Raw genomic sequence first — 23,744 nt, 5'->3', positions numbered from 1 at the left:
CTACACGCTAGACGGGATGACAGTCCGTCACAGGGCACACACAGACACGGAATATACTCGCACCAGGGCCAGTTCACCCATCAGCATGACTTTGGACAGTGGGAGGAAACCAGAGCACCCAGCCATGATGATATGCATGTACAATAAAAGCATTATAAAATGGAAGTGCTAAGAAAATCAGGTTATAAGTGATGGATCTGAGCCTGTGAGGGTAGGGGCGAGCTTGAGATCAGGGGACAGCGGGACCTAGAAAAATGTCATATTGTGGTGCAACACAGGAGAGTAGGAACACAAAGAGTAGCATTGACACCTGATACACACACATCCAGGACACCAAAGCCACTACATAAAAAAGCAAAAGATTGGTTTCCTGTGAACCCCATCTAAAATTGTCTACACTTACTGCAGAAGCTCTTATCTATATTTAGGTACATACTGTATTTATTTAAAATATATTTGTGTTTAAGTGGATGTAGTGGTTGTTGCTTCAGATTACACCATTCTTCTAAAATCAGTTTTGGCTTTGAAAGCACTTTTTAGTTATTGTAATATATTGGCCACTTTTTTTGGCGTTGAACAAGGATTTCATCTTTTTTTCATCACCCATTCCTCCCTCTGCAACACGTGCTCTGAATTAATAATCCTCAGAATACATTTCCACTCGGTGCCAGATATGGTATCCAAAGACAGTAGTTTACTCCACAAGGTAAAGCACCTCTTTACTGAATCGTCACTTAACAGTAGCAGTTAATTAACACGTAGTGGTTTATTGGCACTGGCTGCAGTGTACAGCCACTAAGCAGAGAGGACTAGCTTTAATAATGAAGGTAGGCGTGAGCTAACAGGCCTGTTTGTAAGACCACATGGGTAACAGATTAGCTTCAGGAAGAGGGGAGGTTGTATATAAACATCACCGGACTCTAAGCTTGGAGATCTGACAAAAACGTGGAGCATCTTATATCCCGGGAAGTATTACAGAGCTCTTAGTACAGCCTCCTCAAAAAGAGAGCGATGCAGGCCAAACCTGGAGAGGTGGAAATCTTAGCCTAGCAGAGAGGCCGATGGAAAGGTAAGGGAAGCAGGAGTATTGGGAGGAAACGGAGAGGCTGGGGGTTAGATTCCAGCCTGTCCTTGCCGAGCTCTCCTCAGTGGACTCCCGCGGGTTATTTGTGTCTGTGAGGCTTCGTGGCTGGGGGCGTTGCTGGCAGTATAGGATTGAATGGGCTCTGGAGTATAACCCATCGGGGATTGCTCTCCCGAGAGGGTGTATGAGTACTGCGTACCTTATAGTGAGTACTGCTGGATTTGACCGGCTTACTAAAAACTGTGAAATCAAAACAAGGGGACTGTAAGTGAATCTGAGGTGCTCTGAAGACTGAAGGAGCTGAGAGAGTAATGAATCTGTGGTTTTGGTGCCACCCTACTAAACTTATTGCTGTCATCAGTAAGCCATACTACTGGCAAATGGCTCTGTACTTTTGGGTTGAGGGGTTCCTAACACTATCTTGCAGTCAATCATCCATTCCCTGATGTATGCGATACATCCTGATCACTACAGCAGCAATGCAGCCGCGTTTGGTGTGTTAGGTACGCCTTTCTAATTAAGGGCCACTACTGTTGTCTTCGGGTGGCTGTAGTGTGACAAGCTGTGCTTTTGTCAGCTGGCTGGGCAGTCGGGCTTGGGGGTGGCGGTGAGAATGTCCCAGGCACCCTCCCTCTCGATTTCACCTCTTTGTCCAACGCCACCGGGGAGAGGGGAGGACAGCCTGACAAGCAGAGGACAAATCAGGGGTCACGGGGGGTTAAGCGCTCAGCCATTCACCTATTGACTGGTGGGTCTGGGCCACGTGCCGTGACGGTTCCCATCATCCCAGAAGAGGGGGGGTCCAAGGAGAGGAGGAGGGCTCCGAGCTGATGCAGCGCACTTCTAGCTAAGCTTCACTGGGCAGTAGCCATGTGTCTGTTCTGATCTGCACAATGCATCTTTGTGACACGTTTAAAGCTCTTCCTTGTCACTGCAGTGCTGCAAGCAAGCTGGCGGAGATCTGACTGGCTGCTTTTTTCCCCATTGTGAACCCTTATCACGTCTGTGTTGCTAAAGAGACTTGTGCTGGTGTGATAGGATGTCGCGATTATCGTAGCTGCAGGCTTTTCTGAAACGCCCAAAGCGGGGTGTACCTATTCTAAAAGTTATCGCTCCATCTCGCCTGTCGCTCCGTCCCTTGCAGGTTGCCTGTGATAGAGTAAATTCATTACATGCACAGCGTGTCCCCAGTGGAAAGGTAAAGATCCTTATCTCAGTCGGATGATATAGGCTTGACCAGGTGAAATTCCTCATTTCACCATTCTGGATGCAGATTTGTCATTGACCAATTTTTTCCAAATTCTTTCCTTCTGGCACGTCTAGCAGGTGTACTATTTTGAGGTGTGTTCTTACTCGGTGGTCTCAGTCGCTGATGTATCAGCAGACACCTGTTACTGGTGCAGAATTCCAGTTCTGGTGGACTTCTGGCCAAACGATTCTTGCCTGCTGCTGTCGTCTCAGAGCTCCGTCGTGCTCGGGCCTCCAACCACAGCCCTGCTTGAAACCCAAATAACTCGGTCACCTGCCCCGACGACCAGACTCCGTGACAACCATCTATTATACGGGCCTCTCTTGTGTCAAAGGCCTCGGAGATATAAATCCGATACCCGTCACAGCTGTTTAATTTGGTCAGATTCCCGGCTCCTCCTCTAATGGCCTTCCAGATCTGCACGCAAAGGCGTCTATTCCTGGCCTGCTGATGGGAGCCTGTAGGTCTTTTGTTTCCTGGGGCAGCTTATTAATCCTCGCTAACAGCATTAGTTTTCTGAACACTTCCCGCAACTTCAGTAGGTATTTGTCTCCAATTACAACACCTTCAGAGTATAATCTTGAAATGCAAGCTTGTCTCTCCTGTGTGTCTGTTTTTGGCTTTCATTCTCCTTTTAATGTTCTAGGGGTTTTTGGGAGCTGAGAATAAGCTCAGGAAAGGCCTTTGAATGTTTAGGAGGGCTGCAGTAGGCATTGTTCTGGAGTGAGACGTTTTGGCTGACCGTCTGGTTGCAGCAATGATGGCATGTTACTGAACAGAAGCGCTCACAAAGAAAGCTGTTGGGAACCTGAGTAAACCATGTCGTTATAAAAAGATTCCCTGTATCCAGATGTGTCAAATTGCCATTTCTATGCTGTGAGAGTGCAGGTGAACAGTGGGCAGTATTATTTTTACTAGGCTTTTGTCCCTAGTGGCATGGCTGTCTGTATGATTTGAGCCCTAAGTAATTAGGATGTCTCTACTAAGCCCCCACTGGGCATCTTTCCCTGCTGTCAGCCCTACCCCTGCATCATTTAAAGTCAATTCTGGGGTGAGAGGTCAAGTATTCCAGGCAGAACTGATGCATGCTGTTTCATGCTTCTGTAGGAACATGGATGCGTCTCTGTGATCTGGAAGCTTCTGAGTTGGCAAGTGTTTGCCATTGGAGGGGAAATAAAACTGATCCAATAGTACTGTGCATATCATAGGATATTTTTTAAAGCAAATCTTGTCCAATGCTCATATTTATGCATCTAATTGACAATTATATTGATTATTCTGGAATTTTCTAGGTCTAATCTTGGAATATCGATTGAAGGTGGGAGGTCAGCTGTAGTAAAATTCAGCGAGATGGGACAGGGTGTCCCTCCTACATAAGACTTCAGCACTGGGTGTGTAAATTGTTATTTCAAGCCTATTGCTAAACTGCAATGTGAAAAGGTTTTGGAAATGTCAGTTTATTTGGGGAAAAGACTTTGAAATTCAAACCAGTTTTGATTTTAATTTGAAAATCAAATATTAATTTAAACCGTTTTTGTTGTTAGAAAGTGTGCCGTTTTTTTCATGTCTAACATTGTTTTTCAATTATCGAGAAACATTTTAGGAGCTGAAGTTGAAACTCAAATCTATTAAGTATATAAATATCACGAGCTGTTTTTTTTTGCTTGATGAGATTTGATATGAAACCCCGCCCCACCACCTTCCTCTATGTGAGAAAGCAAATATGAAGTAGATGACAGTTACAGACCAGAGGTCAAAAGTTTCGAGTCCTGCTTACTCAGACCGAAAATTGAGAAAAACTCATCTCATGCCCTGGGCATGTAGTTTCTCCAGGTGCTACGGAAATTATCATTTGTTTACTGAACTAATAATAATTTCTTTCATTTCAGAAAAAGTAGGGGAATTCCATTTAAAATCCCTCTTTGTGGCAGAATGCTTGAAGTACTTGTGTTGCGTATGTTTGCTAGTGTGTATTTGCTTACACAAAGAATAGGTGTTGGTGGATGAGTCTCAGTTCAGTCCATTAAACATGTGTATAGTAACTCAGTAACTCATCGCACACTCGTATACTAACTAAGACAGGCATGATTGCCCTTCGTGGACAAGCTTATTTTCATCTCAATATTCTGGGGATTCACTGCATTAATTGGCCAGAGTTCTTGTAATCTAATTGAGAATGATGTGGTCTTTACTGCAGATCTTCACAGAAAGTACTGGTAGAGAAGGCCTAGCTTTGCTCCTCTAAGTCTTTGGTTTCTTCTGACACGCAGACTGACAAGTTTTGCAGTTTCTGGGTGCCATGGCAACACGTGCTCAGGGCTTGAGGCCCGCGCAGTTTACAAAGGTACAGGGAACGGTTGTTTTTATGCGACGCGCTTTATTTTCAGACAGCCTGTGGGAGTCGGAAAAAACTAGCAGAGGGCAAGTGTTCTCCCTTAGTTGCTAAACAAAAGCTGTCAGGTACAGTGTGGTACAAACAAACTTTATTGGCACGCTGTTACACAGGTATAGAACAGCACTATAGAAAGCGAGCAGTGTCTACGAGATGCTACGGTAAAGTACAATAATTACAGGTAATTATTGTAATCCACACACTCCCTTCCTGGAGCCGGTTTGAATTCTTTCTTTTTGAAAAGCTAAGCCTAAGAGTTTTCTCCAGTGAGGGGTGGAGAAAGGTCCAGCGATCGATGTCCCAGAACGCCCAGTGGGTTCTTCTGGTGATGGCGTTTCCCTGAAACTGCGTAGGCGCTGGCGCGAACAGGCTGAGCAGAGCTTTAGGGCGAAAGAAGCTCCCGTTTCATTTGTGACGTGCCTGTTCTCTTCCTGTGGCTCCGATTCGGTCTGCGGAGTGTAATTGTTCTCTGCGTGGTACGTGTTGATGGCAGATAAGAGTCGATGCAGGATCCTGCGTCTGCGCTGTGCAATTGTAGAGGAAGAGGATCAGAGTATTTCCCTATAATTCAGCAATAGCTGCGTGTAAGAAAGCCAGCAGTGATGTAATAGAGGATTGATCATGTGATAAACTCTGTACAAATGTTAGGGGTGCAAGATGGCAGTGTCCATGTTTCAAAGTGCCTTGAATTCCAAACAAAGGCCTGGCTAGGAAATTTCATCCATTTGTGTTTTTCCAAAGCAATCTCCTTTATCCATCTGCTTAAAAGCCAACATGGCATTTTGTATTTACCATAAAAAAATGCCCATCAGCATAGAGCATTTGATAATCTGAAGAACAAATTTGGGGTTTATTATTCATAGGGAAGTGCTGTTTCTACTTCCCCTGCTCATTGGTGAAGTAGGCCGAGTTTAAGAACCACAATGTTGATATCAAGAAGCTCGCCATCATTTCAGCACTTTTGAAACCATCTTTCAATGGGGGCAGTTTAGTTAGGAGGAAGAAATCTCACGAGATTAATTCGCATGTATTTTGCTAGCATGAGTCAGAAATGTGCTTTCTCTTCCTTTAAAAAGCTCAAGAAGGACAATTTTGAAAGCCAGTCACTATTGAAGCCTGTTAAGGAGGAGAGTGCATGCCTGTCTGCCACAAGACTGTTCTGCAGCTCAGTTGAGTTTTTTTGAAGAACTTGACGGCATTTATTCTTATGCTGACCATTTCTTATCAAAATTTAATTCCACCTTTTCCCGTTTCTATCCCTGAATCAAGCTTCCATCAGTTTTCCATTCACGGTGGCAGATGCCATGTGATGGACGTAAGGGATTTTTTGCTCCAGAGGTTTTTTTCTTAATGTTTATTTGCTGACCTGTCCAGCCATTCTTTATCCTTCCACTTTGTCCAATATAGGGTTCTTTTATCCACTATGGGAGCCAGAGCCTATCCCAGCAACCCTAAATGGGATGCCAGTCCATCTCAGTTATTAATGAACCATTCAAGGAAATAAAGCAAGTTCTTGCAAGGGATGTTACAGATGCACTGCTAATTGGCATCAGAATCGACTTGATCATCCATGTACAGTGGAATATTTGCCACACTAAAATAAAAGTGTATATACAATGCACACATATATAATATATAATATAATATCATACAATAAAAAAGATTAAAGTGCAAAACATAATATTCAAGTGTTAACTGCATGTATATATTGTATGCGACCAGTACAATACTCTGAAGGGGTTCACACAGAGTTTAAAACAGTAATTGCACCTGGTATGAATGATGACTTCTTAATGTTTTTTGTAACACTTGACGCTCTGAAACATCGCCCAGATGGTAATTTTTCAAATTGGTGCTGTAGTGGATATGAAGCAGCATTTACCGTTACCGTTGCTTTCCTCTCAAGACCTCTGGTGTGCCTGTGGTTCTGTTCCTGACCAGTAATTGTGCTGCCCGTGTTGAGAATCCTGGAGAGCAGGGTTGTGCTTTTTAACCCATTAGGAGGCATCTTGCAAATCTTATTGTTGGGCAATGTGATCAGCGATACCAAGTGTGTGCGGCCCCCAACACTTACAGGCACTGCGCTTCAATTTTATTCGAGGCCTTTTCGGGGTTGTTTGAAGCCCGCTAGAAGTTGCCCTGCTGGGAGCACGAGGTGGGTGACCTTCTACTAAGCACTTTCTACTCCTGTGCTCGTTAAAACCCTGCGCCTCCCATCCCCACCCTGCTCGCCCAAATAATCAGATGTGTGCTGGGGGGTTGAAGTGGGGGGTGGGGTCTCAGGTTCCTGTTAAGCGGATGCAGCTGCATCCAGTAATAAGACTGGAAGGGGGCTTGGAGGCCAGCGGGGGGGGGGGGGAGCCCTCATTGGTCGGTTCTCACTGTACCATGTGTCGGGACCGTTGGTTAGGGCAGGGGGAGGGGTTGGGGTCGGGGTCGGAGCTGCGCTCTGTCATTTGTTTACATGCCAGCTTATCTTGCTGGGCAGGGCAAGTCAAAACGTTGGGTTATGCGTCATTAATCAGGTGAATATTGCTAATAGTCCAGGACCTGCCTTTTACTCACAGGCTCTTGGCTTTGTGGACACCTAAAGCAAAAAAAAAAAGCCAGTTAAACTCCTGCCTACAGTTTTTTAAAAATGTCTTTGTCATTTGAGGTTGTGCCAAAGAGTGGCATCTTAGTGCAGTCCCAAATAATTCCTGTTGAGGGATGTTTGTGGTCATTATCGTACTCCTGCTGGACCCGGCTCGACTCCTGTCATTTTCCACGTATGTTTCGTTTTTGAATGTCGTGACCTGAAAACCTGGTAGTGTACGAGTTTGATCTGTGCGACTTGAGCATTTTTGCTTCTGTACTGCAACCTTGAGGCCCCAGGAAACAAAGTGGGGGCTCGTATCCATGTCGCACAAGCTTTGGTGATTAGGGATAAGTTAGGGGAGTGGGAGAGTCACTTTCCTACCTTGGGACACTAACTGTATGGAGAAGGGATTTGATTTAAAACTTGGTGGTCAGCTTATACAGCCACTTCCTTTTTGGTTTTAATTATTCTTGCTTCACGTACTTAAAAATTTCAGAGGTGTCCACCATTTGTGTACTCACATCTTCAGACCAACCAGACTCTAACCTTTAATTAAGTTTAGTATAAGCCTGGAACCTTAATCTCCAACCTGTCCTTCCTCCAACAGAACTTTGTGCGGAGTGAAGTCTGCGAAAGTTATCACAAGAATCAACAATCTAATCAATGAGAAGAATCATGCAGAACGGGATATTCGAGTGAACTGGCTCGATCCAAGCTCATGGGGGGGCTCACTTAGGAATGCCGATGAGAAGATTCTGATCATATCTTGAAGCGTTTCGGAATTGTTCATGGTGTCGGTCTCTTTCCTGCGCCTTGTCTTTTCAATGGCATCCAGCAATACAGCCTCTGGTAATTAAGTACAGAAGTCAAAAAGCCGTGTCTGAGGTGGGGGTGTGGGGAGAGATAGGAGGGGGGTGGCTGGGTGGGTGCTGGTGCAGTGTACAGAGAGCGAAAGAGATGATCCTGTGGGGGAGGGAAGGCTGGTTACATTAGAAACTTGTGCAAGAGGGAGACTGAAAGGAGCCATTTAAAAGATTTATGGCGTGGCACTCCTAAGAAATGCATGCATCCTGTAATTAAGACTCCGCTTGCCTCCAGCTCTGTACTGCAGCCCCCTCGTCCCCTTCTCTCGCTGATTATGGGGTCGCTAACCACTAACAAGGGCTGCGGAGTCTTAGGAGCACAGAAGGGAATGGGGTCTGCCTGAGACTCTTATCTAAACAGATTCCTCATACTGATAGTGTATCATCCCCGGGTTTTGAATGCAGCTCGCACTGGCACCGGCCTAGCAAGGCACAGGCCCGTAAGTGAGGTTTTAACAAGACAGCGCTGTAATGCAATCCGTTAATTACCCCCATTGTGAGAGTGGTTTAAAACGAAGCAGCTATGCGTCAGCTTTCGTCTTTTAGTGACACCACAGTGTTCGGGGTCAGGGTGTCCCTTTCAAAGGGTTGTGGTCCAGCACAGTGAGGAGTGGAATCGTGCTGTCGGTGGGGCAGAGCTGAGGGAGGTGTGCTAAGAATTTGGGTAATGAATTTCCCCAAGTATGGGATAATACAGGTCTTCTAATCTGAAGGAATGTTGCAGATGAAATCATGACAGAACACATTCAATGCATGGGAGAGCTCTGGCAAAAGGGGCAGAAATTCTGTGCGGATTAACCTTAGCATACATTATTTACACCTTTATCCCTCAGTTCTCACCATACTTGGCTGTCCCTGAAGATTTTACATCACACTGGTGCTGTGAGCAGCACACACAGCCTTCTGAGTCTCCTATATCATCTGAGAACTAGAGATAAACGTGTTTTCATTAAAGATAAAATGCCATCCAGCATCCACCAAGTGGACGCCTGGCAGCTCTTGTGTTAAATACGCAAAGCGATAGCGAGCCCTGCTGCTGACAATTGGCGAAATGAATTGCTGGCTTGTGAAAAGCGCTTTGGCACCCTGATTGTGTGTGGTACCTGAAGGCAGTTTGTCTTTGCGTGTTCTGCAGCTGTACGAACTGGATGGAGACCCAAAGAGGAAAGAGTTCCTGGATGACCTGTTCAGCTTCATGCAGAAGAGGGGTATGTACTCATTGCAAGACAGAGCGCCTTAAGGTTTTTGCTCTGCAGCCTGGGTGCTTGCCCAAGGCTTATCTGCTGTCAAAGCTGTCCTTCTGAGAGGCCTGGGGCTGTTAACACCCCAGCCTAATGGATAGTGTTGTTGAAATGTGGGAAGCAATGCTTGGTAATACTGAATCTGACACATGAACATAGCTCTCATCTTTCAGCCAGCTGGGCATATCTGCACTGTCCAGGAAAATGATGGCTTTAGGGTCTGTTCACCCTCTTCTAGTTTATAAGATCAAGACCTGGAAGAGCTGAGGACTTTATTGAGAGTACTCGTTACTACATACTGCATTTTATCTCCTTGAGACTTTTTTTTTCTCCCAGTCACTCTGTGTAGTATAAATTGTTAATGAAGAAGAAGAAATCATCGTTACAGCCCTGGCAGGGTTGGCCTTTCTGCCTGGTGTGGATGCTGACAACTAGAGAGATGCCGCACCAAGCAAAATCAAAACTGATGCTGTTAACCCTTTGGTTTCAGCAGCCTATGGCTACCTCACTAAAAGGTGCTAGCTTTTCAGTAAGAGGTGAATAGGTGAGAGGCAGCCTGGAATTCACTTGATTTTCACATCTCCCAGTCAAGCCTCAGATATTGGAGACTTTGGCATTTCCATTTCATTTGAGCTCTCAATCACGGGACAAATCTTTGTTTGCACGAACACTTTTAATTTACTTTTATTTAATTCGTTTCAAATATTTGATTTTTTTTTCTTTGGGAGAGATCTACATAAAACATTTTAGAACCCTGACAGAGGCCTTTAATTTGTGAAACCAGCAAGAGGTGTGAGCATGCACTGGAGCAGTTTAGTTTAATTCTGCTTTACAACAAGTGAATGTCTTTTTTTTTCTCTTGTATACAGCTCTGCTATTTGCCATTCTAGCCCACACTGATCTCACAATGCAAAACAGAGTAGCTGCTGCCCTCTAGGGACCACGGCTGAGAGCGATATGAAGCTGGTCTCCTGACTTTCAGATCACAGCCTTAGGTGCTGGTTATGCAAGCGGTTGAGCTAAAACATATGAATGCCTAAAAGCCTTGAATCACAAGCCCCCCCATCTGCATGTCAGTGTCCTGTACTTCCACTGAATTGTCACCTGAAGCTTCGCGATCCAAAGATGTGATAAGTGCAGATGTCACTATCTTAAAAATGATATCTTTTTTAGGAAAATATTATGTAAAAGTAAGTAATAAAAAAACACAATAGGATATCTAAAACAATACAAGGGACAACAATTGCAGCAAATTGGATACAGTATTATGATTCAGCCTTACTTTTGCTGCAGTGGATGCCTTAGATCTTGTAGATTCTCGGAAAAAAGGATGTCAGTAAGGACGATGTTGCTCTTGGGTTATTGTCCCTTGAAGCTGCAGACCTACCGTATAGCTGATGGACAAAGTTCAAATTCCCTTCTGCAAATCCAGCCCTAGCTGGGATTCTCCTGTGAGTGCATTCCCCGAGTGTGACAGCAGCCATGTGCCCCTCTAGGAACTCCGGTCAATCGGATCCCCATCATGGCCAAGCAGGTGCTGGACCTATACATGCTGTACCAGCTGGTGACGGAGAAGGGGGGGCTTGTTGAGGTCATCAACAAGAAGCTGTGGAGAGAGATCACCAAGGGACTCAACCTGCCTACCTCAATAACCAGCGCGGCCTTCACTCTCAGGACACAGTGAGTACCCAGCAGGCTCATCCTCCCAGCCCCATCTCTTGTGCTCTGCTCCTGCCAGCATCGGCACTCCTTCTTTTTATTGAATTGGCCAGTTTTCACAGACCATTGCTCTCCAAAACCAGCTCTTTGCAAATGGCTGGGAGCCCAGATCTCTGCTCTTGTTGCCCGACAGATACATGAAGTACCTGTACCCTTACGAATGTGACAAGAGGGGCCTGAGCAACCCCAACGAGCTACAGGCCGCCATCGACAGCAACAGGCGGGAGGGCCGGCGGCAGGGCTTCGGGGGCACGCTCTTCACCTACTCGCCCAACGGGACGCCCACCATGCTGTCTTCTCCCAAGCTGTCGGTGCCCAACCTGGGCATCGCCATGACCACCAACGGGGCTCCACTCACGCCCATCCAAAAGATCAAGAAAGGTGAGTCCCCCAGCCGGGAGGGGGTGAGGGTTGAATGATCTGTGGATCGATTTCTTGCTTTGTTACTAGTGCATTGTTTAACCTGCTGCTGGAATCAGAATTTCTGATTTGCACTTTCCTCTGTCCTCCTCCTCCTCCTCCTGTGCGCTGCCCAGAAGAGGAAGGCGGCATCCCCCTGGCGGTGCCAGGCAGGATGCCCGTGGCCCTCGCCGGGCACTCGGTGGTGGCGGCGCAGGCTGCGGCGGTGCAGGCGGCGGCGGCCCAGGCGGCCATGGCGGCCCAGGTGGCGGCGCTGGAGCAGCTGCGCGACAAGCTGGAGTTGGGCGAGCCGCCGGAGAAGAAGATGGCAGTGCCCTCGGAGGAGCAGCAGAGGCTGATGCACAGGGCGCTGCAGCAGAACCTGCTGGCCATGACGGGGCAGGTGCCCATGAGCATCCGCATCAACCACCAAGGTCAGAGCGCGGAGTCCTGTCCGTGTGGAGTTTGCATGTTCTCCCGAGGTTTGCACAGGTGCTTTCAGGGTGCTCCTCTTTCCTCCCACCTCCCCAGAGCCATGCTTGATTTTGTTTTAAATTGCCCCTCTTCAGAGTCAGGGACTCTGGACCCTGTCTTGCACCTTGAACCCTGAACCATCCACTGCCTCCTCGGGGTGCTGAGGGCACACCCTTAGTTACCTTTGTCCTTGGCATCGGTTTGTGAGTTTCATGGGTTCTAATGACTTATTTGGCTAACGCTGTTGTCGATAGTGGCTTTCACTCAAACCCGGAGCAATTTGGCTGTAGCTCCTTGCTCAAGAGCAAAGCAGCTCTGTTTTTGCCTCAAACCCACAACTGTCCAGTCACAGGGCAGATCTGTGAGCGCTGTCTGCGATAGTTGGTGAGCAGGCGGGGGGGAATGAGATGAGAGGCTCTCACCGGTGTGGGTGGACAGCTGGGTGAATGAGTCGACGGCTCAGTTTACTGAGGTCGTGTGTGGCGAAAGTCCTAAAATAAACACAATCAACTTGAGCTGCAGGGTCACCTGAGTGAAAGCAAATGTAAAGGCCTTGAGTGATCTTTATAAATGAAGAATGGTCTACAGTGTTGTGTAATCCAGTATGATATGAATGCAAAAGAACAGAAAATAAAGGAATCCTCCCTTACTGTGAATAAAAGTCAGATTGTTTTCTTGCTTACTTTTTTAAAATGGTAGAAATGCACTTGGTTTACAACCTTTTAAGGTCTGGAACCCCACAATCGAAATTATATTGAAGTCTTTCTCTTCTGTGATAGGGTTTTGCTCTTTAGATTTCAGAAGTTATTTTTTTAATGAGGGGATCAAATATCGCTGTATGATTATGTGGAGAAGATACGACACAAATAAACTCCTGGGTCCCTTGGGAGGGCAGGTCTGAGGGGTCATTTTGCCATGCTGATGTAGTGATTTCCGTGACTCTTTGTAGAGGGCAGACAGGACTCCGCACTGAATCTCACAACCAACGGCCTCAACAGCATCAGCATGTCTGTGGAGCTCAATGGTGTTGTCTACACGGGTAAGAAGGGTTTGATCCGTTTACCTTCCTTCTTTGTCTTTTTAAACCTGCACTTTGGAGTTTCTAGATCAGCCTATCATGAAGTTAAATTACATCTGGAGATTAGCAGTGGTGAAAATGAACCAAATCTTTTGAGGCCACAGTAGTCAGGATTTAAGCTGTGGGTGTGGCCCCCAGTTCTCCCCTTTCCTCAACAAGTTAGATGTACTCCAAGAGTGAATGACATGAATACTACGGAGTGCCGTTGGTTCAGCTACAGACATTTTAGCCAGAATAAATGTTACCGGGGCTTGTTTTGTCCTGTAGTGGTAGTTAACACCATTGATCAGATTAACAAACGCACATGGATTTAGGTTCGTTTATGTAACATTTCTTGCCCGCGCTCTGAAAAGTAGAAAGAAGAAACGAAAACGAAGCGCAAAACATTTTGGTCGTCTTCAGGTGTGAAGCCTTCCAAAACGTTTTTTCTTTCTCCTTTTCAGTGCAGAATTCACCTTCACGGGTTCCTTTGCGGCCAATACACACTCACACAGCTCACTGCTCGGGCTTCTCCATTCATGTTCATGTTTCTTGTTTGTTTGTTTTCTTTCAGGTGTGCTTTTTGCACAGGCAGCAGGGTCGGGCCCGTCAGGATCACTGGGCTCTAGTAACAGCAAAACCCCAAGCGGGCGCAGTGGGGCCCAGCCAGTCCCAAAGACACCTACCTCATCCTCCTCCGGCAACCCTTCGCCTTAGCAACCACGGGCCACCCCTTACATGAAGCTAACCAAAGCCAAACCGGAAAGAAACCTCATTTCTTAGAGTAGCCAACGCCAAAAAGAAAGGAAAAAGACGAAAAAGAGTGGGGGGAATAAAAAAACCAGACCACTTGAAGTACACTATCTCAGGTTCTCTAGCCCGCTGTAGGGTTTTTTAATTTTTACTTTCCGATTTGTTGTCGTTTCTTTTAAAATCTTTTTTCAGCAGCCAAGACAGCCGAAAATATAACAAAAGGAGCCAGTATGTTATAGATGTAAATGCACAGCCTGTGAATAATTTATTTCCTCTCCAGAAATGTACAGATTTCCTGAGAACAAAAAGAAAATGAAAGGAAGGTAAAATGCACTGTTTACACAATTTTACTGACAATGAAGCTTCTCATAAATTCAAGGGGAAAAGTGAATTTAATTTTTTTATCTTATTATTGTTATTAACCATATACATTGAAAAAAATATATAGGGTTTTAAAGAAAGAAAATTGTAAATATCTTCTATTTTATTCTAGAAAGTTAAAAGAAGCTTTAAAGTATATTTTATTTCTTCAGGGCAAAGTAAAAAGCACCAATGTGACCTCAAAGTTTAGACCTTTGTTTTCCCTCATGTGATACACTTTCACGTTTCATCAGATGATATTGTTACAACACAGGTGGTCAGTAGAGGAGTTAGGCCTGTGGGCCTAACTCTTGTACAGACTCCAAGAGAACCGCTCCGTTTCCTCGTTATTTTTTTTCCGGAGAGTTTATTTTTTGGGGGGTGGGGGATAGGGGTGCTTATTTAGGCCCCTTGATCTCAGGTTCTGAATCGTATTCACGGCAACAATTATTTTCCTTACTCTAGCCCAGTAATTGCATCCAAAGGCCTCGTCTTTGTCCCACGCTCTGCTGTTCAGCTTTTCCTTGGTCCCCGTTTCTGAGCAAAAACTGATTGGAAAGCACTGCAAATGTGGGGCCTTTTGGGAACTTTGGTAGTAATGGCCTTCCCTGAAAATGAGGGATGAGCCTTAGATCCTTGAAGATCATCTTTCTAAATCAAGCTTTCCCACTCATTAATGGTAAAGGGAATTCCACAAGGCTTCTGTCTGGGATGGGGGTGGTTTCTGTTGGGCCAGCAAACACTCCAATCATCAAGGCACTGGAGTTAAATGGGCACAGACAGGTTGCTGAGTGGAGTGGATGCTGCCTCCATTGACCCTAGAGATGGTCATTGAAATCACATGGCTTCTGTCCTGTTGCAGTGTGTAAAGAAAGTGTGTGTGTGACCCATGTCAGCTTGGCAGTACCATAGCATGTAAGCCAGGATGAAAACATACTTTTTACATTTCTGTGATGTCCTTTGTGGGGGGGGGAAGCCTCCCACTCACCCACTCACCTCGGTGCTGTTAATTGCGACATCTAGCAGTCTGCTTTCGCGAGCAACAATAACCAGGTCAGAGTCTGCACTCAAGAATGCAGACTCTGCCCCCTCAGCTGTAGAGTATCTGTTAGCATTGGCAGCAGTGGGAAGCTCAAGGCTCACTTCCTGGTACAGCACAGAGGCAGTACTAGAGAAGACCGATTCCTGCCAGGGATGCCAATTGCCACTAAAGCCAGCAGTATTTTTGGCATTCTGGGCAGGGGAGCAGATTCTAGTCTGAAATGCAACATGATCATTTGAGGCAGGAGGTCAGGTTCTCCTGCTGTTTTTGTGTTGCCAGATATTTTTTCTTTGGGCTTGGAAAATGTCGAAAGGCTTTTTCCCCCAAGGGGGAGGTCTTTCCGTCTTCTTGTAGCTGCTTGTATTTTACAGGCCGTAAAAACGAGATCCATCCTGTAGAAGTACATTGCAATTTAGTTCACCAGCCTAGCTGGCGAGCCCTTCAGAAATACCTCATTCATATTCACCACTACTAACCCACAACACTACGCACCAAGCAGAATCTCAGCTATGCAGCGGTGGGCAAGTACAAGGGCCCAGCTGCTGCAGTAGCTCCCTTTAGAAGCTCCACCAAATGTTTGCATTTCCGTCTCTCTGTTTACTTATCCAGTGAGAAGTTGTGACCCTCCCAGGAGATGAAAGCAGGTTATTGATCATTTATATTAGCACAGTAGATGAATGACTATCATAATACCAGATTGACGGGACTTTGAAACTCGTGTCCCTGATGCTGGCTCTTGAGAAAATTTTATAAGGCTCAGTATAAATCAGGAGCTTTAGAGGAATGTTTAAATATTAAAGTGAGGTATGGCTGAGCTGATTTTGCGCTCTACAAGAGCTAGCAGGAGCAGAATGGGGCTATAGAGAGCAATGGCCGCATCTAGATTTGTGTGCATTTGTTTTTAATCAGCTATGTTAATTCTGACCTTGCTGCTATTAATTGATTTGTATAGCATATGCAAAATATTGCCTGAGTTTGATTGTAACTTGGAGTCGTCTTGTGCAGCCCTAGTTTTGCAATACGTGGTATTGGAGAGCAGTCTTTGTCACTGTACACTGTCCCTTAGCCTTTTCTTAATACAGGCACATTGTCAAGGGGATTGAAATCTAGCTGGGTTTTACAGTGCAGACAGCAGAGCATCATTTCCGTTTTCATCTGTCGGTAGCCTCTCCCTCACATGTCATTGAGCTCTGGCTTCATGGAAGTCCTACATACACTGGTAAGATAAAATGTTGGCCATTAAGTTATTTCTATATGGCTTGGTATGGTATCCTATACATTGTTCTCTTCCATAACTATATATACCACGAGTGTGTGTTCTAAGCACTTATATTGAGAGGCAATACAGCACAACCAATGCTGCTGGTTCGATGTCGTTTGGAGTTTTTAATGCCTCTCGGTATAGAAAGATGACACATTCCTATACCTTGCCTATGAGCTTTGACTTTTTGAGGATTTCCTCTCCACTCCAAACACTGGATTAACACGGCACAAAGCTCAGCCTGTGGGACTATCAGTGTGAGAGTGTAGGCTGGCTGTTCCTCAGAGCAGCCATACATTAGCCCTCTGCCACACAATTACCAAACCATAAATGTCTGGCTGAGTACTGCAGTATTCAACACTGATGTCTGCATGGATTGAGGGTAATGTCGGAACTGAAGATTTAGCGGCATTTATTTGATCCGCTGGCGAGTACCCTGTTGTCATTGGGTGCGGTTTATGGCACTGATCAGTCTTGGTCAAAGGGACTGGTGAGGTACAGGGATGTTTGCAGCAGTAGTAGATTCTGACTGAATAAAAACACGAGGTTTACTCTCCCCCCCAAGATTCTTCTGTTCCTTCTGCACAGGTTACACTGGACTGGAAGGCAGAAGTTCTGAATTGGTTACATCATCCTGTTCTTCTCCTTTCACCTGTTACATGAAATCAAGCCAAAAATGCCTCCTGTTTCCCAGTGGGATTTCCTTAATCCAGATGTGCATCGTTTATTCTGACAGACGGGTCTTTTGGATCTAGGTGTGGATTAAACCAAAATTTCAACTAGCCAGCTGCCCGACCCAAATTCTGAATGCAGTATCTGAGGTAACATGAGGGGCTGCTTGCTTCTCCGCAATATCCACCGATCATCAGATCCCGGGTTTGTAATTTGTGAGTGGCAATGAGATGGAGGTTTGGGTTTTAGGCCAGATCTTTGGGTGAAAAGATTGGGCTTATAAATCGAGCAGTATTTCTTGACAAGCTTCTGATTTCTCGAGGATGGGGCGTGTAGCCCTGCAGTTGGAACCCAACTGATGTGGTTTCCTTGAATTTGTCCTCTCCCCGAGTCCACATAACCACTCTTTTTGGAATTGCGCCCTCTTGGCTTTTAGTCTTGCAAACCTTTTGTAGAACATGGAGTAATCAAACCCCACCACTGGGCAGGAGATGTTTTAGTGGGTAGAAGGTTTTGCACCGTTCTGAAGGAGAGATTTCAAAGTTTTTCAAAGAACTGAACTCTTTGTCCTGCTCACTGGCACCACCTTCTGAGCACAGTGTCTGCTAACGGACTGTGTAAACCTTGATGGCAATGTGTAGTTAAAAAAAAAAACAGAAGTAACTTGCATCATATTATTTAGTATGCTTTCAGTCACCCCATACTTAAATTCAATGCTTTTTTTAGTGTGTTTTTGTATGCTGATCACGGTAGTATAAACTCGCAATCTGCGAATGCAGTTGGTTAGCCCGCTGACTTACAAAGATTGAGACATCCTTGAAGCTTGAAAGCCATTCTATGCAAGTGCAGTTTTATCAGTCATTGTAGACAATCTGTACTGGTCAAATGGCACATCTTGGCATGCCATCAGGTGTTTCCTTTTGTTAGTTTGTACCAATTACTATTTAAATTTCTAACATGATGTGGAGTTAAATATATACTTTGCTTTTGTTTTAAGTTATGTCATTTTAAAACTGCAGAAATGCAATATCTGTTATGGGTTGATTTGTGTGTTTTCAACAAATTTGAATTTGCTGTATTTGTGTGTGTATTGGGACGATTGTGTATGTATTTTGCAATATATGCTGTCATGTCTTTGTATATGTGTAGGTATCAGTTTAAGTAGTGTTGGGGGGGAGGTTATGTTTAAGAGGGTGGTTTTGTGAGACTATGGGTTTTAGATAGTTGTGTAAGTGTGATATAAGCTGAAATATTTATTTTCCTACTCTGCCCGCAGTTTTAAGATTTTGGTTTAAAACTCATGTGCAAACTAACTTGAACTTGAGAATATGTTTCCCTTTGGAAGACAGACAATTAAAATGAGTGGCAATATCCTTCACATCCCATCTAGAAAATGGTCAAGCATCATTTTCCATTAAATGTAATACTTAATAGAATGCCTCTTCCAGTGTGCTATTGAAAGCTGTCACATGCATTTGTTGCAAATTGGTAGCAATAAACATGCAGTGCTGGGTTTGATCTATTTAACTGCATCTGAGGTAGAGCAGACCTCAAAGAAGGCAGTATTTCACTTTGGGTGGGGGGGTGCTATCTTTCATTTTAAGTAGGCAGTTCCACAATTGCAGATTAGTAGCATTCTCTCATCTGTGAAAAACTATAGGAAATTACAGCCCCAGAAATGCGAAGGCAAGCTAAAAAAAAAAAGCCAAACGTTGACACATTGCAGCTCTTTAGGGACAACAATTTGCAGCCTCTGACCTCTTGGCCCCTTTGGCCTATTAATGACAAGTCACTTGCTCGGAGTACGCTAAAAACATCCCCTGCAATTATGAGCATAATGATATGCCTGGAAGGCAGGCATGCCAGAGATGAGACTGAGATCTATGTTGTGATGTGCCTGGCTGAGGGTAAAGTCTAACTGGCCAATCGATCTCCTTTCTCCGTTCAATACTGCTTCTCCAGTTGACCTCCTCACCCCTGGGTCTCCTGGGAGGTTACAGTTCTTCCCATCAATTATGGCTCGCTGTTTCTATGAAGTAACCAGGGTGGGGATGTGGGAATAGGATGTTCTTTGCTTTATTAAGGCTCTCAGGGAAGTTTTTTTTTCCGTTTCATCAAGAGACGATACAATACCGAATACCTCGTTGAAAATGACCGTTTTCTTTTTTTTTTCCTTCTCCACTTTCAGACCTCCGAATATAAAGCAAAGTCATAAGATCTGAGTTTTCTAGCTCTATACCTACCAACTCTCCCTTTTTGCTTATTCTTCACAACAGCTGGTATGTCGGTCATGTCTAGAAAGTTGTTTTCTGTGACCTGAATTCTGCAGTGAGCTTCAACTCAGTTTGCTGCTGGTTAGCACTGATAGCCTCCCACTCGTTCAACCTTCATTAAAGTGACTCCTATTCAGTTAGTCAGCTCTGGGTTTTTAAAGTTCAGCCCCGTTTCCTGCAACGCTTTCCATTTGCAGCCTGTGTGTTTGGAGAAAAGATCCCTTTGTCCAGTTCACCGGGTTCAGCATTGTATCCACAACATTAGTGCAAATTGGCTTGTGAATATTGTCTTTAAAAAAGCAGCAGCAGAGAGCTGTATTAAAGGAAATTGTAAGGCTTTTGATTTTATAAAGGCCTTGTATTGTCTTTGTTGGGTGCCGTCTTCTCAGTGGACACATCTCCCAGACTGCACTGCTTCCAGTTGTTCTCCTCCGTAAGCAACCTGCAATTCCATTTCCTGTCTTGACTCTTCATTATCTCCAAAAGCTGGATATTTCTTATGCAAGACCGTACACTAAGACGCAGTGGTTAAAAATGATGCCACAAGACTAACCATGACGGATCTCCAAGTCCACTGGACTCTTTCCAGAGGCCAGTTGAATTGACCTTATCTGACCAGTAGAGCTTGAGTGTTTGAGGGACAGCCCTTCAGTGTTTTGGCTTCCCGATATTGTGCGACTGCAGATACATGAAATGGCAGGGGGATGCCACACTGTAACCCGCATTGTGGTCAGTAACGACCCCTTCAGCCCCATCACACTCCAGTTTCCACACAGCTGGGGAACATGAAGGCTGTTAAACAGGCTTACAATATGAGGACCTGTTAAAGTCAAACTGTTATAGTGAGTGATTGCTACTTGAAAGGTCAGTGGTGCCGTTTTTTAAAATAGTTTATGCAAATTAATTCACAGTGGACTATTGAGGTACAAGCTAATTTTTTTATTAATCCTCTGCGATGAAATTGCCCTTACTAACCATTCAAGCAAAAATGCTCAATTTAGTCTGTACTAGCAAAATAGATGTGAACAATAAAGCATTTGAATGTGGTTGCTTTTAAATGAAATTACAGAAACATTTCTGTGTCTATAGGCAATCATGCTAAACCCCTTCCTTCAGAGAGAGCACAGGGAAACCTAAAGAGCTCTTAGTTTGTATTTCAGGTAATTAAAGAAAGTACAAGTTTGTGTTCAGCAAAAAGAATTTGCTCAATGGCGTGATTAATTCTTTTGTCAGGTAAGAGGAGTTGTGACTGTCTCCCATGGTAAAAAGACTAACTTCAAAGATTAGATTTTGACGTTGGTGCAGGCTGTTAGCCCTTTTGAAAGGTTCACATCTGAAAGGTTCTTGCTGACTGGCAATCGCAATGTGTTTGAGTATAATTGGGGAAAAAATGGAATAATTGCTGCTGGTCATTTACTTTATATGGGACATGGATACATTTTTTGTAGAAGAAGTAAGCATGCTTTTTATTTTGGGGATGGATAGGTTTTTCAGAGAGATTGAGTCTGGGGGGGAAAAATAACCTCTCTATTTAGCCTTACCTAAAGACTAACGAAAGTTTGTGCAAACTTCTAACTAGTTCAGGTAGATTGTAAATTGCAGGGACAACCAAAATTTTAATGTTGGTTTTATTGATAACGATGTATCAGCCTCTATAGTTGAGATGCCTTATGCTGTGACAATTCCTGTTTAAATCGCCCATAAATAAAATGATGTATTCTACCCTTTTTTGTGGTTTTAAGATATGTTTTCTTTTTATCTTTCTTTTTTTGTACCATTCTTCGTTAACCCATTAATTTTTTAGAGCAAATAAACTTTGTAAAAATTATTTGAGGGTATAAAAGGCATGATTTAATATTTCAACTCTTGTGCTATATATATATTTAATAGAAATGCAGCATTCAAGTGAGTTTTCTATTTCTCAGGAAAAAGACACTTCTACCTCCAGTTCTTCTTGTTCATTCAGAATTGGGCAAAGGCTAGGATTTGGTTCTTGTTTGAAGGGTGGCCATTTCTCTTGAGGCTGGTGTTAGGGATGCTTTTCACAGCTCTTTTCCTTATTCTTTAGTCTTAAGCGAAAGTAGGCTATGCCTGTCGTGTTCTTTCTGGAATGCATGTTCTGTGATCCACCATTTTTGCCAAGCCAAACCCATCATGCCACCAAAGACGTTTTCCAAAACACCCCTCCAAAGCTGGATGGGAGGAAATTGGGGATGTTGAGCAATGTGACAGAGCTCCGTCACCATTGTTACCCCATGTAGAGCATCTCAGAGCATCTCATGTTCACTGTTGTGGCAGTTCTTTGCAGGCAGTTCTTTTTAAGGTCTATTGGAATGAAGTAATGGATCTGGTATCGGCGCAGTGCGGGTGGAATAGTGTTCTGACGTATACGCTGGTTTGGAAGTAGAGCTCAGCAACTGGACCTGCTTGTACTCTGTCCTTCAGGAGAGAGAACTGGTCAGCAGCTAGACTTCCTTGTGCTTTGTCCTTCAGGAGAGACATGAAACCAAAGTCCAATTGTAAGGGACTGTGTGGTAGAAATTGCCCAATGTCTAGTTCACACTCCCAGTCTGTATTAAGTATGGAGAAGGGGGGCTCTGCACCTTAGTGTGTCAATCCTTGCTTATCTGCAAGTCACTTCTTATAACTGCTTTTTGTGGCAAATGGAACCTTACATGGACCCAGTACCTGAATATTACTCATGGTACACATCACAGTATGTGCAACAAGTAAGAAATGATCTTGAGAAAGGTACTTAACTTCTGTTTAGGACCATGTGTATGGTTAACATTTTAAGCATTAAAAAAAACCCTGGGTTTCAGCATTCACCCATTTTAGAAAGCCTTGCCTATGTGTACCATCCCACTTGAATTCTAAATGTTTCTTCTTCGAATTCATCTTGTACACACATGAGAGTTCAGGCTCTGGCTGTTAACTCAATTCGGTAGGAAGACCCTAGATGCTGTAGGTTTAATGCTGAAAGGCATTGAGCCCTCATAAAAAAAGGCCTTTGTAAGACATTTTAGAAAGAGCTCTCCTACACTGTCGCAGGTTGTTTTTTAATGTGTATGTTAAATGTACATGGTCTGCTTTTTTATGGGTGTTTGACATTTCCTTGCTTGAGTAATACATTTTTTACCTCAATGTTTGGGGAAAAGTCAAATTCCAAAGTGGGGAAAAGGGCTTTGAAAACTAGCAGGATGAACACCACCTTTTGTGCAAGCATTGTACAGCCACAAAAAGGGTGGGTGTGTGTGTGTTTTCATTTTATATTGTTTCTTTAGCCTTGCCTTCTTTACTAATGTACAGTACATTGTCGTTCATCGGTTTTTACAGATTTTCAGGTATTATTGGTTTGTAACTAATAACAAAACACTGAAAGTTTACATTTTATAGCTATGTCATACAATCTGTATTAAACCTCGGTATATTAAACCAAAAAAATGGAGAGTTGCAACTGTAAAGAATACAAAAATATTAAAGACTATAAATAAAAAAATCCAGTTCTGATAACACACAGGCTCTGCTTGCTTTTCTTTTTCTGGTCCTACTGGTTAAATGCCCAACATTGTCGATTGATTGTAATAGTTGCTGCGAAACGTACTGTTGTGCAAAAGTCTTAGACAATTAGCAGATGCAATGTATATTAGCATTATCAACGTACTGAAAGTCTCCATGAGTTCTGTGCTTTTGGGACGATTAATACTGCTTAATTTGGGTGATGGGAAAAACCAAGTTTATCATTTAGTGATCTTGAATTCACAATGATCAAAATCATGATCACAGAATGTCAAGGTAAACTGTACATGGAACAGTCAATTTACAGATTGTACTACAGTGAATCCATGTCATTTACCAATCAAATCTATTTTGTTTTAAATGTGTAGCCTACAGGCTAACTAAAATGACAAAATTAGATTCCAGTGGTGCACTGGGAATCATTCATGCAATTTTTCAGCTGCTCTTATGTTTGCAGACAACTTTCCTTCACATTCCAGCTGTGTTCATTTCATTAGTCTTTCAAAATCAAGTAGAGTACATTGTACAATTTTAACATGACCAACCTTGGTTTAAAACCTGTTCCTTTAACTACATATTTTAAGATTTTTGTATTGTTTCCACACCTTATCTAGAAGCTGTGAATGGTGTGTGACCATAAACAACTGTCCCCCCCCCCCCCCCAAATGTAACTGGATGGACATGAAAACCCAATAGTGCATAGAAAAGTCCAGGTTTTCACACAGTGATGGCACAAAGGTGTTCGCTTGTTAAGTGGAGCATATTGGTTCTTTTCTGTTTTCCTGTCTAGATATTCACCAATTCTTTC

General features: G+C 43.9%; 1 protein-coding gene across 1 annotated transcript in view; it reads left to right on the top strand.

The window, feature by feature from the left end:
* The window catches only part of arid3a (AT-rich interaction domain 3A), a 35,569-nt gene extending 12,637 nt beyond the window's left edge, over positions 1–22,932 (top strand). The window contains exons 3-8 of the mRNA XM_088622316.1: positions 9,302–9,374; positions 10,904–11,087; positions 11,260–11,507; positions 11,663–11,959; positions 12,949–13,038; positions 13,631–22,932. Of these exons, the coding sequence (XP_088478442.1) occupies positions 9,302–9,374; positions 10,904–11,087; positions 11,260–11,507; positions 11,663–11,959; positions 12,949–13,038; positions 13,631–13,773 (1,035 nt within the window). The 3' untranslated portion in view covers positions 13,774–22,932. The remainder of the gene's footprint in view (positions 1–9,301; positions 9,375–10,903; positions 11,088–11,259; positions 11,508–11,662; positions 11,960–12,948; positions 13,039–13,630) is intronic.
* The last annotated feature ends 812 nt before the right edge of the window (positions 22,933–23,744 follow it).

Source organism: Lepisosteus platostomus, chromosome 27, assembly GCF_059453375.1.
Source record: "Lepisosteus platostomus isolate fLepPlt1 chromosome 27, fLepPlt1.hap1, whole genome shotgun sequence".
NCBI lineage: Eukaryota > Metazoa > Chordata > Actinopteri > Semionotiformes > Lepisosteidae > Lepisosteus > Lepisosteus platostomus.
This window is presented reverse-complemented; position numbering and strand designations above follow the sequence as displayed.